Source organism: Gallus gallus, chromosome 8 (assembly GCF_016699485.2).
Source record: "Gallus gallus isolate bGalGal1 chromosome 8, bGalGal1.mat.broiler.GRCg7b, whole genome shotgun sequence".
Taxonomy (NCBI): Eukaryota; Metazoa; Chordata; class Aves; order Galliformes; family Phasianidae; genus Gallus; species Gallus gallus.
Genome location: NC_052539.1, coordinates 20,740,851 through 20,755,307, shown reverse-complemented (window position 1 = coordinate 20,755,307; position 14,457 = coordinate 20,740,851). Strand labels below are relative to the sequence as shown.

At 40.2% G+C, this 14,457-nt stretch overlaps 1 protein-coding gene across 5 annotated transcripts in view; it reads left to right on the top strand.

Moving 5' to 3' along the window:
• Nucleotides 1-14,457, top strand: part of TESK2 (testis associated actin remodelling kinase 2) — a 69,346-nt gene that overhangs the window by 46,016 nt on the left and 8,873 nt on the right. For all 5 annotated transcript variants that reach the window (XM_040705392.2, XM_003641688.6, XM_046944865.1 and 2 more), the window contains 4 exons: nt 9,113-9,195; nt 10,535-10,610; nt 11,832-11,915; nt 13,040-13,126. In XM_040705392.2, coding sequence (XP_040561326.1) covers nt 9,113-9,195; nt 10,535-10,610; nt 11,832-11,915; nt 13,040-13,126 — 330 coding nt within the window. The remainder of the gene's footprint in view (nt 1-9,112; nt 9,196-10,534; nt 10,611-11,831; nt 11,916-13,039; nt 13,127-14,457) is intronic.

The following is a 14,457-nucleotide window of genomic DNA, read 5'->3' as shown; positions in this document are numbered from 1 at the left end:
TCCGGAATTGTTCTTGTAAAAACTTTATAATGCCAATTCAACCAAAAACATCCAGAAAAATGCTATCTTAGCTAAGGGGGAACTTTTTTTTTTAAGATTAGAGACACATTTTACAAATAATATCAAGTACAGTGTGTTTGAAAATTGAAATGACTGCTAGTCTTTCATCCAGTTCTTTTAAATCTATCTCAGTGTATTGTTAAACAGATGAAAGACTTGCATTTAGAAAAGAGTTAAAACAAACAAACAAAAAAAAACCCACAAAAAAATGAAACACTTATTTCACGTACCAGTTTAACTGAAACTGTAGAGTATTTCTTTGGATGGTCTTTCAAATGAAGGGTGCTGAATTCAAGAACATCAAATTCATGCAAAATGCCCAGACTTGATGTCATGTCAGTTTGATGTGATAGACTCAGAAAGTTCCATTTAAGTCATCTTGGAGCGTACGGGTAAGAAATGTGTAAAAATAATGAAAAGATGAATTGGTGTTCCTGTTTGTTTTGTTCCCAGTTCAGGATGTACTATAGTGCACTTTGGAGTGGGAAAGCAGAGTTGCTGCAAGGAACCAAAGTACCAAGGGGAACTAAGGAGATTGCCTGCAATATTTATAATAAATGCATACTGTGGTGGCTAGTCATATGAAAATCCATTTCCCAAGACCTCAGTGAATGCCTTTGTTCAGGGCTTTGCATGATTGTATATAGTTCTCTGGAGCTGCCCTAACAATTGCTTCAGTGTTATCTGTTGCTGAGTTGGTGTAAGTCATTGTTTGCTGGGCAGAGTGCACAGTCTCAGTGCACCAGCAAACACATCAGTCAGTGGCCACAGGAAGTAGGAAATCCTAAGAAATTATCAACTTTGGTTTTTGGCTCCTGTTGGAGGAAACATATTTTGTGTTTTACCAGGTTTGTGCAGCTGGTGGGATAAATTATCTTCCATTCTTCTACTAAACAGTGTGTGAGCAAAGTGGAAGAAGATTTGAGAGGCTTCTTCCTTGGGGGAGAGCTTGCAATCTGGATTGGCTAAGGGTCAATTGAATAGTGTCCTGTATTGAGCTTCTTTCTTCACTGAGCTTCAGTAATTGGTGTGATGACTTCCTTGTCTTTGCCCTCATGTGATTAATGATTCAGGCATTTAAAGAAGTTAGAACTAACAGTGAGTTTGCAGTGAAGAGGAAGGTATTTTTCTAAAAATGTAAGGACCTTAACTGAACAATGAACTGGATTTGCTATGTGGGAGTGTCTTTTTGATTTACTCAGTACAATTTTATCCACTGGAAATCTCTCCAATATGAGTTTTGCTTAAGTATTCTGGATTAGTTGACCTGTACTTCTGTCTTTCTTCCTGTTTCTGGCAACACTTAGAATTCCTGCAGCTCCCTGTAAGAGGTGGTGTGAATGCATGAAGTTTGTTCTTTCAGTTATGGCAGCAGAGTTGTCTTGCTCTTACTGTAGCATTATATGTGTACAAGAATTGGATCCACAAAGGCTTGGAAAAGACAGTCCCTGTCCCCTGTCAATCAAGGATTGAAAAAATAATTGTTTTTGACAATGAGTGTATGGCAGGGTGATCTCTGTTCCTAATTGTTCCACGTGGACAGTAGCAGCACAGTGTTAATAGTATTGCAGAAAGCCAGAGGGAAAGAATGGTAGCGAGGAGTAGATGTAGGTCAGTGTAGTCAATGTGGCAGCCCACAGGGGATGTCAAGCCTGCCATCCTATTTGTGCCCTTCGTCTTGCCCTTTTGTCAGAGTGGGAGTTCTTGTTAGGGGAGGGGGAAGTACCAGCTGTCCAGGCAGCGCCATGTTGTGAGCAGCTCTGGGCATGGGCTTCTGTAGCTGATCAGGTTGATCTGCCCTGATCGACAGCAACAGCCTAGTTTGGATCTGTCAGGAGCTGGGCAGTTGGATTGGCTGTTCCCAGCCTGCGGATGGTAGGTGTGTGGGCAGGGTGACTTGTACGTTTTGTAAGCCAATATGGTGTCCTCACTTTTCACTTGTCATAAAAAGATTGATGCACAGATTACGCATGCAGCCGTAGATGGGTTATGACAACCAGCCTCTTTGGCTCATTCCCTGTCCGTATTGTTGCAAGCCCTGTGAATCGTTTCTTATTCTGGGATTGCAGAGGATTTGTGTCCTGGAATCGTGAGGCTTTTCTTCATCCTTCAGTGATTCTGAATACTCTGACAGCCTTAGTCATAGAAGATGCTGTCGTTAAAGCAAAATCATAATGTGAAATGCTGGAAATGTAGTGATAAGAGTCAGCGAATTGTGATAAAGCTTTACTTAATCCGACTTAGTTTCTCAACTTTGTCTGCTGTTACCTGCCGTTAAAATATTGTGTTTGAGAAAGCATGGGGGAGAATATTCAGTCTGCAAAAAGAATGCAGCAAAATCATTGCCCCTTAAGATAAATACCTTATTACTACACAGAGTTCTTGCAGCACCTTGTTTACACTGTATTTCTTTCATATAGAAATCTTGCTCTGCAAGCATTGTTAATTTCTTTGGAAACTTACAGCAGTGATTGCTTGATTGTCAGAGAATTTATATCTGCAGTATCTCTGAGATAAGGGAGATGAACAAACTCAGTTTTACTAAGATGAAAAGCAAGTATATTGGTGAATATTTGGTGTTTTGAGACTGTTCGGGGTATTTGATATTTTAGACTTACTTAAGTTCAAGGCAGCGTGCTCGCCTCAGGGACAGTTGGATGTATGCAATACTTATAAAATAGTCAGGCTTTGCCTCTTGAGGCAAAGGAAGTGATAGATTAGCATCAGTCCCTGAAATATTTTTTGTTAAACTAGATTTCACGTTGCAGAATCTTCCAGTGGTGCTAAGGAGGGATAGAATCCAAATCCTGGAGCAATAACACAGTATTCTTAACTGCGAGACTGAAGACCTTCACTTCTAACCCAGCCTTTCTTTTTCACCTCTTCCCAACCTTTCTCTCACCCTCCTGTTTCTGTTGCAAGAGTGGTTGGATTCCTGAAGACAATGGACCGAAGTGTTCTATGTACAGTCCAAAGTCATCCATTTGAATCTATTGTATGCACTAAAAACCAAGTATGCCAGGTGGAAAGTCGGCTTGTTTGATCCTGTAATTAAAGGCTTTTACCTTAATTCATGTACAGAAGGGGAAGGATGAAAGTTCTCACATCCTGTCTTTTGTATAACATTATTTTTAATGTAGTTTATTTTATGTACAACTGCCTACAATAAAATACACACAAAACATACAACACAGAACCCAAACTGAAAAAAAACCAACAGTGACATTATTAAATTCATTTACAAGGTTAGAAGTCTGAGGTGCATGACAGAGGTGTCTACTTTAGTTAACAATCTTCATGCATTAGTTACTGTTTTTAGAAGTATTTAGTGCTATTGCTAATTAGTATTACTAATACATACAGCATGGTTCTTCTACAGAGCAGGAGTAGGGAGAGGAGCAAGAAGTCTCCCTGGCAGTGAGAAGCTAACATCTAGCTGTTTGCCCTTTCCAAGACATCATATCTACTCTGTAACTATCAGTTATTTTCTGCTAGCATACAATATCAGCCAGTGTTCAGGCTCTTCATCCTTATTCACAGGTTTTTACTTTTTTTCTTTTTTTTTTTCCTCCCAGCCTTATGGTTCAGTCTCCTTGTTCAGCTGCGTGCAGTTGCTCTCCTCTTAATGCTCCTGCTTGAAGCTTTATCTAAGCCATCTCTCTACATTCTGGTCTTCAGTATGTTTAGCTATTTCTAAGTCTCCCACTGTTCTGCTCCAAATGAGCTCTGTTCCCTCTCCTTACTTGTTTGCCATTTCCACAGTTCTCACATCCTAGTAAAAGCCTTTATTTATTATCTCCTACCCCAAGAACCGAACTTAAGACACTCAGTCGGTCCCTGCCAGCCCCTAGCTTAGACTTCTTGTTGGTCTTGCCACCTGATTCCCTTTTTCATATTCCCCATACTGAACGTAACTGTTCCAGTCTACTTTTGGCATACAGAGGTGTCGTTGTACTTGAAGTTGAGAACATGTCAAATCTGGGTATGATACTATCGGCTAATATTTTGTCGAAAACTTTCCAAACAAATGTCTTAGTTAAAAACAAGCTCTTATAATCGACAGTAGGTTGTGAGCAGTTTGGGTAGGCTCCATTGGTGATAAAAGCTGTGAAGGGATTGTAATCTCTAGGCCAGTATATGTGTGTGGTTATTGCTGCCAAGATATACTTTCACTTTCCAGTAAACATGTAATGGTTTACCCTTCTCTTGCTGAGAGATGAGTGATCTCAGTTCCTATAGGAGAGAAATGTGTGTATGCAGTTTCTGTGGACCATCTGGTGTAAGGTAAATTCATTGCCTTTGGCCTTGAAAGTGACATACCTTAACTTCCTGCGTTGTATGCCATTTTCTTGTTCAAAACAAAATCCAAGCAATGAACAGGACCTTTGTCTGATGACTCTTATGCTTGCTGCTGCTGTTGTGAGGTCCCCTTTGTGCTTGAGTAAGCTGTCGCCTGGGTATTTTGCACCGCAAGAGAGGGTTTGCAGTGGAAAAATTAGCTGTTGCAGAGGATTACTTCTACAGTAATACTGAACTTTTACTGGTACTTTGGGGCCAAATGGAGACTGTCTCTGAAACATACTGGTTTCATTAAAAATCGCGTATGGTGTTGTAAACCTCCTTTTGCACATTTAATTGTCAATGATGTTTCTGCTAGGGGACAGCTCTTTAAAAAAGCCAGATGATACATTCAAGCAGTTTAGTTCAGTAACATTCATCAGAGCTTTGGAAATGACACATTGGTAGCATTTCTGTGTTTTCTGGCGTGCAGTAAAATCTCAGAGTTAAGTTTGTATGTCATATCTTAAAATAAAACAATGGGGTTTCTTCAGCTAAACTTATTTTTAACTCCAAAACTTTTCAGTCTATTTTTGGTTTTGTTTGTGTAAAAGGGAGAGTAGAATATTGCATTCATCTTAGCAGGATTATGCTGTGCAAAGCAGATGTTAAGCTCCTGTAACACACAAAGGGGGCTTTATATTCTTTCACATCTGTCTCTACATAAACAGCTCTGTTAACTCTTTAGGACTCATGTACAGAGCTCCAGGAAGGAGCCTGCCTCAGGAAGGACTGATGCTATCACCATTTCAGGGGAAAAAACCTCAAGAACAGAACTGAAGTCAAATGCTACCGTCTCTGACCGTGTGAGCTGCCAAAGGAAAGAATATCCTTCTTTATGCAGAGCTCCAAAGAGAGCTTGAGAAGGTCTTTGTGTTTTATTGCCTTGCAGCTTATACAAACAGCACAATAGTAAGTCAAACAAGTTTTCTTAAAGCCCATGTTGTAAAGCTGCTCAACGTTTTATCTCACAGGCAGTTTCTGAAGCTGTCCTTTACACTAGAGGGAAATTGAACTCTTCTGTCTCTGTGCTCAATTCTAGTAATTAAACGTCTTAGCCAATTGATACATATGTTTTTTTGGTAGAAACTGAGAAGTATCACATAGTAGAAAGGATGCGGTTGTGCTTTCCCTACTCAGATACAAACTAGCTTAAATTTAAAACTTCTCTACAGCCTTTCAGTCTCTAATGAAGCTTTGTTCCATTTTTGATCTTGATTTATGTTGGTAGCAGAATGTGAGTGATGAGAAATGCCTTTCACTGAGTGCACATGAACAACCAGTTACTACTTACCGTGGGCTCTGAGTGACCTTTTCGTGAATTGCATCTTAAATCTGGTAACGAAACTGTCCGTGCTGTGAATTTGGTGCAGTGTTGTGTAATGGCTTTACAAAGGTGAGAAGGCTGGAGAAGGAGTGTGGTGGTGCTGCTTCCTGGAACACACAAAGAATCTCAGTACAGAGCAAAGCATCACTGTCTGCAAAACTTTGTAATGAGCAGTTTGGGCTTTAAAAGTGACATCTGGTCTCGCTGGTATCCTCACAAGGGCTTTACCCACTGATTTCCGTAGAAACAGGCTTCCATCCTTACTGTACTACTAGAGCACGGGTGTTAGTGCTCTAATACAGTCATTACCTTAGAAATGCAGAAAAAAGACAGACTCCCATTACTGATAGAGAGCAGCTTAGCCTTATTTACGTCATTTAACATTGTGCAGCCCCACAGTGGAACATTTGCCAAATGTTTTATATAAGAAATATAACCCTGAGCTCTCCTCTATTCCTCGTGGTGCTGTCCTGTTCTCTCTGGAGCTGATGGGTCAGCAGGTGGAGTGGGATGTCAGTTCTGTTTGACATCTCAAAAAGCTCATGCTGAAAGGGAGCCCGACTTCACCTCAGCTCAGCTGGGAAGGAGCTCAGGGCTGTCAGGTAGCATTATCTGGCAGCTACGTTGCATGCTCTGTTGGTTTAATTTATGATTTATCCAGGAATAATCTACTTGTATAACGGTTCAGTGCTGCACCTGAGAGCTGAGACTGCCTGGGGCTCAGTGTGGGGATAGGATTGTTCCATCTGCAGTGGGTAACGTGTTGCTGTCAAATGGGATGTGATTCTGTAATGGTGAGAACCTGAAGGAAAATTTTCTGTCACGTTTGTGTTGGGTTTAAGCATCCTTTTGTTATCAAAGCAGCCCTGTAGATGATTGCAAATCCAAAGCTCAGTGTAGAACTGTTTCTGCAGGTTTTCAGATACGCTGAGGATAGTTTGTGGTCTGAACTGAAATATTTCTCTGAAATGTTTGCAGTTTGAGGGTTAATGGTGAATAGCCCCAATATACAAAACCAGATTATAGAATGAGCTACTGCGGTTTTGCTACTCAAAATAAGCAACATGTAAACAAAGTTAATGCGAGAAGGGAACGTAGATTTTAAAAATAATTATTTTGAATTGTAAGTAGATTTTTTTTTAAAGTATCAAATTATGAAACATCTTTGATCAGTGAAAAATCTGTCAGAAAACAGCTCAATACTGGTTCATGTAGTAAACTATCAGCATTCATGTGCACTGTCAGGTCTCTGCTGTCCTTTTGGGCTTCTTTCTGTGGCACACAGTGAAACCCCCATGGCTGAATCATTTGAGTAAGATTTTTCAGAAAAGTTTTATCCTGCTCAGTTAAGTCCACTTACAGCAAGCAAATGTTTGAACAGAGCAAGCTGAATGAATGTGCTCTTTGATAAAAGATAACAAAGCCCATAACTGAGAAGCTTTACTGCTCTCTGGACAAGCGTGTTTGGTTTAACTTTGTACATGTTTATGAATCCCCAAAGTAACCGTTCTTATTATACTCGAGTCATACTAAGCAAACAGAACTTTGCACCTCGGAGCTGAGATGTGTTTTACGTGGTTGCGAGTGTCTCGTTTAACGTTGTAATTGGCAGGAAGAAAAGTCACTTCGTGGCCTCAGCCACAGTCAGCTCTGAATATGTAAACAGTAATGACCCGAACTTGATCTTTAGACAAGGAACTCACTTTTTTTGGTAGCTTCATTATACAGACAAGCTAATGCTCTGGGGTCAGCGAGGGGCTTCTGTACGCCCCAGCACAATAAAGCTGGAAAGCGTTTCCTGCCGTTCAGCTAATGAATGCAGGGTACCGCTCCGGCAGTGGCTTTGCTGCCTGTCACTGCTATTGTGCTGCCCGCAGGAGGATGCGGTAAGGCGTACGGTGGGGGAATGAATGCTGTCTTGCCCCACCTACTGTAAGACAGGAAAAAAGGCTTCAGGAAGTCAACTATTAATTTATTTGGTTAGAAGGGAAAAGATGTGGCCCTGGAATGGTCAAAGCATGTTTTGTAAAGTTGTAAATAAATAACAAATATAAATGGGTAATGCCTTGCATGTGATGTGATGCTGCCAGACCAGAGTTACCCGAGGGAGGGGTGTTTGAAAGGAAGAGTTGGACAGCTTTTTGCTACTATAGCCTTTTCCCTTAAATCATGTTTGATCACAGAATCACAGAATTGTAGAGGTTGGAAGGGACCTCTAGAGATCTTCACATCCGGCCCCCCTGCAAAGCATGCTCCCTACAGCAGGCTGCACAGGTAGGCATCCAGGCAGGTCTTGAATATCTCCAGAGAGGGAGAATCCGCAACCTCCCTGGGAAGTCTTTTCCAGTGCTCTGTCACCCTCACTGTGAAAAAGTTCCTTTGCATATTGGTGCAGAACTTCCTATGTTCCAGTTCATGGCTGTTTCCTCTGCTGAAAAGAGGTTGGCCACATCCCTTTGACTCCCACACTCAAGATATTTATAAACATTAATAAGATCACCTCTGAGTCGTCTTTTCTCAAGGCTGAACAGACCCAGGTCACTCAGCCTTTCCTCATAGGGGAGATGCTTCGGGCCCTTTATCATCTTTGTGGCCCTCTGGTGGGCTCTCTCCAGGAGATCCGTGTCTTTTTTCGTACCAGGGATCCCAGAACTGGGTACAGTACTCCAGGTGAGGCCTGACCAGGGCAGAGTAGAGGGGGAGGATCACCTCCCTTGACCTGCTGGCCAGTCTCCTTTTAACACTCCCCAGGATCCTATTGGCCTTCTTGGCCACCAGGGCACACTGATGGCTCATGGCCAACCTGACATCTACCAGGATCCCCAGGTAGTGATGCACTGTAGAATAAAGAATTTTCTTTGAGCTTACAAAGCACATGTAGCTTTGCCACATTTTGTGTTTTCTGATGGAATTCTATCGCAAAGCAGTTGATTCCTTTTAAGTAGTCAGTATAGCAAAATATACAAAGGCATTGTTCTGATCTTGTATTCTGGTCAGGTCCAGGCAAACTGGACTTCAAGGGAAATTTAAGGTGTCATGGTGAGATGCATGGATTGCATACTTGAGTAGTAAGAGAATTAAATAATCTGAAAATCTCACTAGAACCTAGCTGGTACGTGCTGCCAGTGGCTGCTGGCTTTTTCAGCAAGTTTTTAAGTGGATTATTGGCTAAGCATAAGGCTGTTTGCAGCATCTCGAGATTGACAGATATGTGTTTGTACAGAGGGGGGAGTAAGGGAAAAGAGTGGTTGCTTTCAGAGAAAAGCTTTTCATAGATGAATATCCTCCAAATTATCTCTTGTGATCTTGTTCCAGACTTAAACAAAATGAAACAAATAGTATATGAGTTTCATGACCAGATAATAACTGTTTTCTTTTTTTTTCCAGAACTGCTTAATAAAACATGATGAGAATGGATACTCAGCGATAGTGGGAGACTTTGGTTTAGCAGAGAAAATTCCAGATCACAGGTACATGAACTAATCAAAATACAGTGAGAGCTACAGTGTTGTTGCAGATCAGAAGGTCTGTTAAGCTGGATCTCTGAGGCCATGTATGTATATATATGTATTTTTTAAAAATATATTTTTTATAAATTTTTAAATAATTTTTTATAATATAAAAACATTATTTATATATATATATACACACACACACACATATACATATATATATATATATATATATATACATACATATAGATAGATAGATAGAAATAAGTACTGTCCAGCATTTTTTATTGGGGTGATTTTATAATAAATTTCCTCTATTGATTCCAAACAATTAGCTATAATTAGCTCCCTTCCAGCCTTGTAAACAACGGTCAGTGGGATTCCACTATTTTTTTCTTTAACTGCAATGTTAGTTCTTGAGATTTAATTTTATAAAGGAGAGATGCTAATGTAATAGTAGCTCATCACTTCACTCTCTGTGGGATGAAATTGTGATCTTAACTCATTTGAGGAGTGCACAGGTAACTGTCACAAGCTATTGTCACAATTGGAAATAGTCCTTTTGTCATCCGTCTGTTAGGGAGGTCAAGGGTTTAATAGTTCTCTTATCTGTATATTGACCTGTATATTTCAGGCTATTCTGACTGGTAAGCGTGCAGTCAAATTTTCTTCAGTGTGTGCTTCTATGTAAAAATAAATACAAGCCTTCCAGCTCTTTAAGATTGCAAAGAAAACAACAACATGATCCAAGATATGCACTGTCATTAAACTGCACATATCCTAAAACTACAGCCTGGGAGGTCCAAAGGCTTGCACTGATGTTGGTGAAGTATATTTGCAAGCAGGCTGTACTGAATGCTTCAGAACTGCTTATAGATATACATGTAGGGATAATTGCATTTTCTGCTGAACAGAGAGTTTGCCATCCAGCCAGAAACTGATCTGCACAAGCCTTTTTAAATACAGATGAAGGAGCTCATTCCGCCAAGAGTTCAGAAACAAAAGCTTGAAATCTGTGACTTAAAGATAAAAACAATAATTATTTAACAGTAATTATTTTAAAATACATTTCAGACACTTTGGAACTGGAAATACAATATTTTGATTAATAGTCCAAAATCTTGTGTTTCTTTCACCTTCTCCTCCTGTTATTGAATGTTCCAGTAATTCTAGTAGCAAATTAGAATAAAATATAGTGTTATGGAAGCCACTTGTATGGACTTCACAGTGGTTAAAGTTTCTGCAGGTGCTTGCAGTTATGGAAAGTTTAAAGCAATGTCTGAATGAGAGCAATTCATTAATGGTTGTTCTTCTCTCTCTTCCTGCTACCCACTCCGGTTTCTATGTCCACGTGTAGTGAGAAGCTACCAGTGGTGGGGTCACCTTTCTGGATGGCACCAGAAGTTCTCAGAGATGAACCTTACAATGAAAAGGTAAATGGACATGTAAATGGACTTTAGCTGTCAACTGTTTCTCTGCGATATATGGATACAATACTTTAGATTTTCGTAATATTAATTTTTTGTGACATTTCTTTCCTTGGTGGGTCATTCAGAAGGAATGGTGTGAGTTGAACAGCTAGTAATATTAATTCATGGCATGGTTTTCACGCAGAATTAAAGTACCTTTAACATAATTCACTGTTACACTGTTTCTACTCTGAAGTGCCCCATGTGCTGAAATATGATAATAGCTTGTCTGCCTAACACAGCTTGATTTAACCAGATCTTCTGAGAAATGTCTAGTGATGCTTACGTGTTTTTTTGTATACAGAAATGAGGCTATTTCCCTGATAGTGGTCTAGTGAAATTTCGATAGAAGTAAAAGATCTGCATGTATACTTCTACAATTGCTTTAATTAAAAAAAACAGCAACAACAAAAAACAGTTTTCAGAGGTGATACACCTGGATAAAAACTGTTTTCTGAAGTGTTTCTTGCAGGGGAGCATCAGATCACACTAGATTTTTTAGAAAAAGTATTTTTCAACCAAGTTGCTGTTACATAGTTTTTGCTGCTGTGTGCAAAGGCGTGTAGTTCAGTCCTGCAACTGTGACTTCTCATTGTAAAGCCCACATCCTGTACCTTTTTCTTTTAGCTAGAAGTCAGTATCCGTTTAATTGTGATATTTAAAACTTAGAGGAAAGCAGTAATTACCTCAGTAATAAATCTAATCATTACTGTTTCAAAAGCTTTGCTAAGAGTTCCAATTGACCTAAATTAATAATAAAGTACCCAGCTTCTTTGCTAACCCTGCAGTAATGGGTAATTAAGGAGGAATCGAGTCTATCAGTTTGAAAAGTAACACACAAGCCTGCCTGATATCTAGGGGGTAAGGGATGCAAGCTTCTGCTCTGTAAACCTTTATTCTGTGTTTTCCTAAATTTTATTACTTGGTAAATTCAGGTGAGTGGAAATCTAAGGAACTGTGCATCTCCAGGTGTGCTCAGATAAATGATTACTAAGCCTCATGGAAATTTACCGTGAGGATATGTTTCTTTACATGGAAAATGTTAGTTATAATGCAGTGGTTGTAAGGCTGTGGTGTTGGTTTAGTTGTTCTGATAACCATTTGGGGTAAGGAGAAACTCAGTGGCAGATAAGAATGGTGAGCAGTCATAGCTGAACCATATGGCTATTCATTTTTTCCTTTTAGGCAGATGTGTTCTCCTATGGTATAATTCTGTGTGAGATAATAGCAAGAATACAGGCAGATCCAGACTATCTCCCTCGTACAGAGGTAAGTTGTTACCTTCATAAAGTCGCTGGGAGGTGATAAGTATGCCATGATAGTGGCTGGCCTTCAGAATTTATAGCACTGCTGCCAAAGATACAATGCATATGATGTTATATTAAACAGAGCTTGTAAAAGGCTTTTCTTTTGCGCTGTTATTGGAAGAAGTTCCATTGAAGATGTTTTGACATACAGACTTTATAGAGCGACACTCATCACTGGAAATCCTTTCAGAAACTCCAGACCTGGCCCAAACTGGCAGAACATTGAGGGTGTTGGTGTGACCTTCCTTTTGTAGAGTGATAGCTCACATAAACTTCTTGCCAGTTTACAAACAGGGCGCTTTTGGAATGTTGCATCCTTGAAGTAGCCCTGCCTTGTGAAAAGAGTAGAAATGATGTTAGCAGGAGCTAAAATAAGCTCATATTTTCACATGCTGTGCTAAGCATTGTCCGTCTAAACTAAAATGAACTAATCGAAGGAGATGCTTCTATTTTCTTCACTTGCCTTTTGGCTTAGTCCCATCTGCAAGGCAGCTTTTTGCCTTCCATAGAAGTTTTCTGAATTTTCTACCCACCTCCAGTTCTAAAAATGCTTACGTCTCGAACAACTGTATATAAGAGATCCTTTTGTTCATCTGCCCTTTGGATCTTGTCAGATAAGTGCTTTTAAAGAACTGGCTAATTTGGATCACCAGCCTAGTAGTGCCGTCCACTGAAAGATTGTTTTAATTGGTGAATTTTCAATACCGTGAAGTTTCTGGTTTTATAGAAGGCTGTTAATTTGCACTGAAAATCACCATGGTGAGACATCATAATATAGGGTATTGCTTCCAGATCCACATGGGCAACATTTCAGTGAATTGCAGATGAATCCAGGAGGAAGGTTAGGCTTTGAAGTCAGCTCATTCTCTTGCAGGTATCTTATATCAAATAATCCCCATTGGGAATGTTGCAGTTTGGAGTGTGCATGAAGTTTTCTCAAAATTCTCTATGAGGCTGCACAGAGATGGTGTTCACAATAATTCCTGATAACCCAATAAGGGGACCCCCTGAAAAGAGGATGCTTTGGGCCAGATGGCAGACCTGATTTATGTCTCTGCTCTCTGTGCTGTGTTCTTGTTTGTACAGAATTTTGGATTAGATTATGATGCCTTCCAGCACATGGTGGGAGACTGTCCCCCTGACTTCCTCCAGCTGGCTTTCAACTGCTGTAATGTGAGTATCTTGAAGGGGAGAGGGCCAAACTGGAGTTTCCTAAATCCCTCTGACTTACAAAGATTGTGCTTAAAGGGTTTACAAGAGAGACTCGCCTATGAAAGCAGTGTACATATATAACACAATGTCCCTGACAGTTTTTATAGCCTTTTCTTTCCCCTTGCAAGAAGGTCTGACTCGTGCTTTTGCTGTTCTATGTTCTGTCATACCAAACAAACAAGTCTGGCACCCTGAACAGCTTTTTGCAGACTGCTCAGGCTGATCATAACCAGTTGTATGTTATTGACACTGGCTGGCCATCGGGCTGACAAAATCCAGCTGTTACTGTGTACAGACCTACTGAGCTGTGAAGAAAGAATTTTGGGTTGTTCTCATAAACAGAGGGGACAAAATGGGGACAGGCAAACAAAGAACAGGCTCTAAACTACTGTGAAGTTTTTCTGCTGCTTTATAAAAAGAGAGATAACCCCCCCAGACGTCTAGCCTGTGTTCCAAAAAAATCTCCAAGCTTGGATCCAGTAAGACCGTAGGCAATGTCCAGTGTAGAGTAAATTTTCTGCTGGTTATTGGAGTGAAGTTGTGATAGTGCTGGATACCTTCATGACTCCTCAGCATGAAAATTACAGGGAAGTGCATCTGTACATCTCTTCTTGTGGGTTATTTCATAACAGATGTTACTATTCTGTTGAAGAGAACGTGAGCTTCCACTGAATTCAGCTGAAGCTGGGAATGTCCAATTGTCTCACCTGAAGTTGGGACACCTTCTAGAACATTTATTGCACAAAACTCTAGTCAGGACTCCAAAACCAGGCTGTGTTGGAACTAATAACAGCACAGTGTCCTAGTGAGTGTTTGCAGGAAAACTCTCAGAACAGGTTTTTTATTTCTGTTGCTGTTTTTCAGACTTTGTTTTCACATCAGTGCTGCTGCTGAGAGAAGCAGTCCCCACTATCCACGATTTTAACAATTATTTTTGTCCAAAGCTCTCTGTTTACCTTGTATTAATACAAATGTGCGTACTGAAGTGGCAAGTGGAGTAAGGGTGAGAATGTGTGTTGGAGAAGAGCATAAATTAATGTTGAACATGTTTGTGGAACTTGCATGGAACCAACTGCTTCACCCCTCTAATTTCACCTTAGTACAGCGAAGCTTACTTCACCAGGACAGTGGTATGCCTGACTCATGTTTCTAAAGTCTTGTGACTATGTAAGCACTAAAGGGCTTAGGTAGAAGTAGAGTTGAATGGTGGAAATCTCAACTCCCAGTTGTATTCCCCAGAAATCTTAGAGCATCCAACGTACAATCCAAAGCAGTTTTCCATCACAGATGAA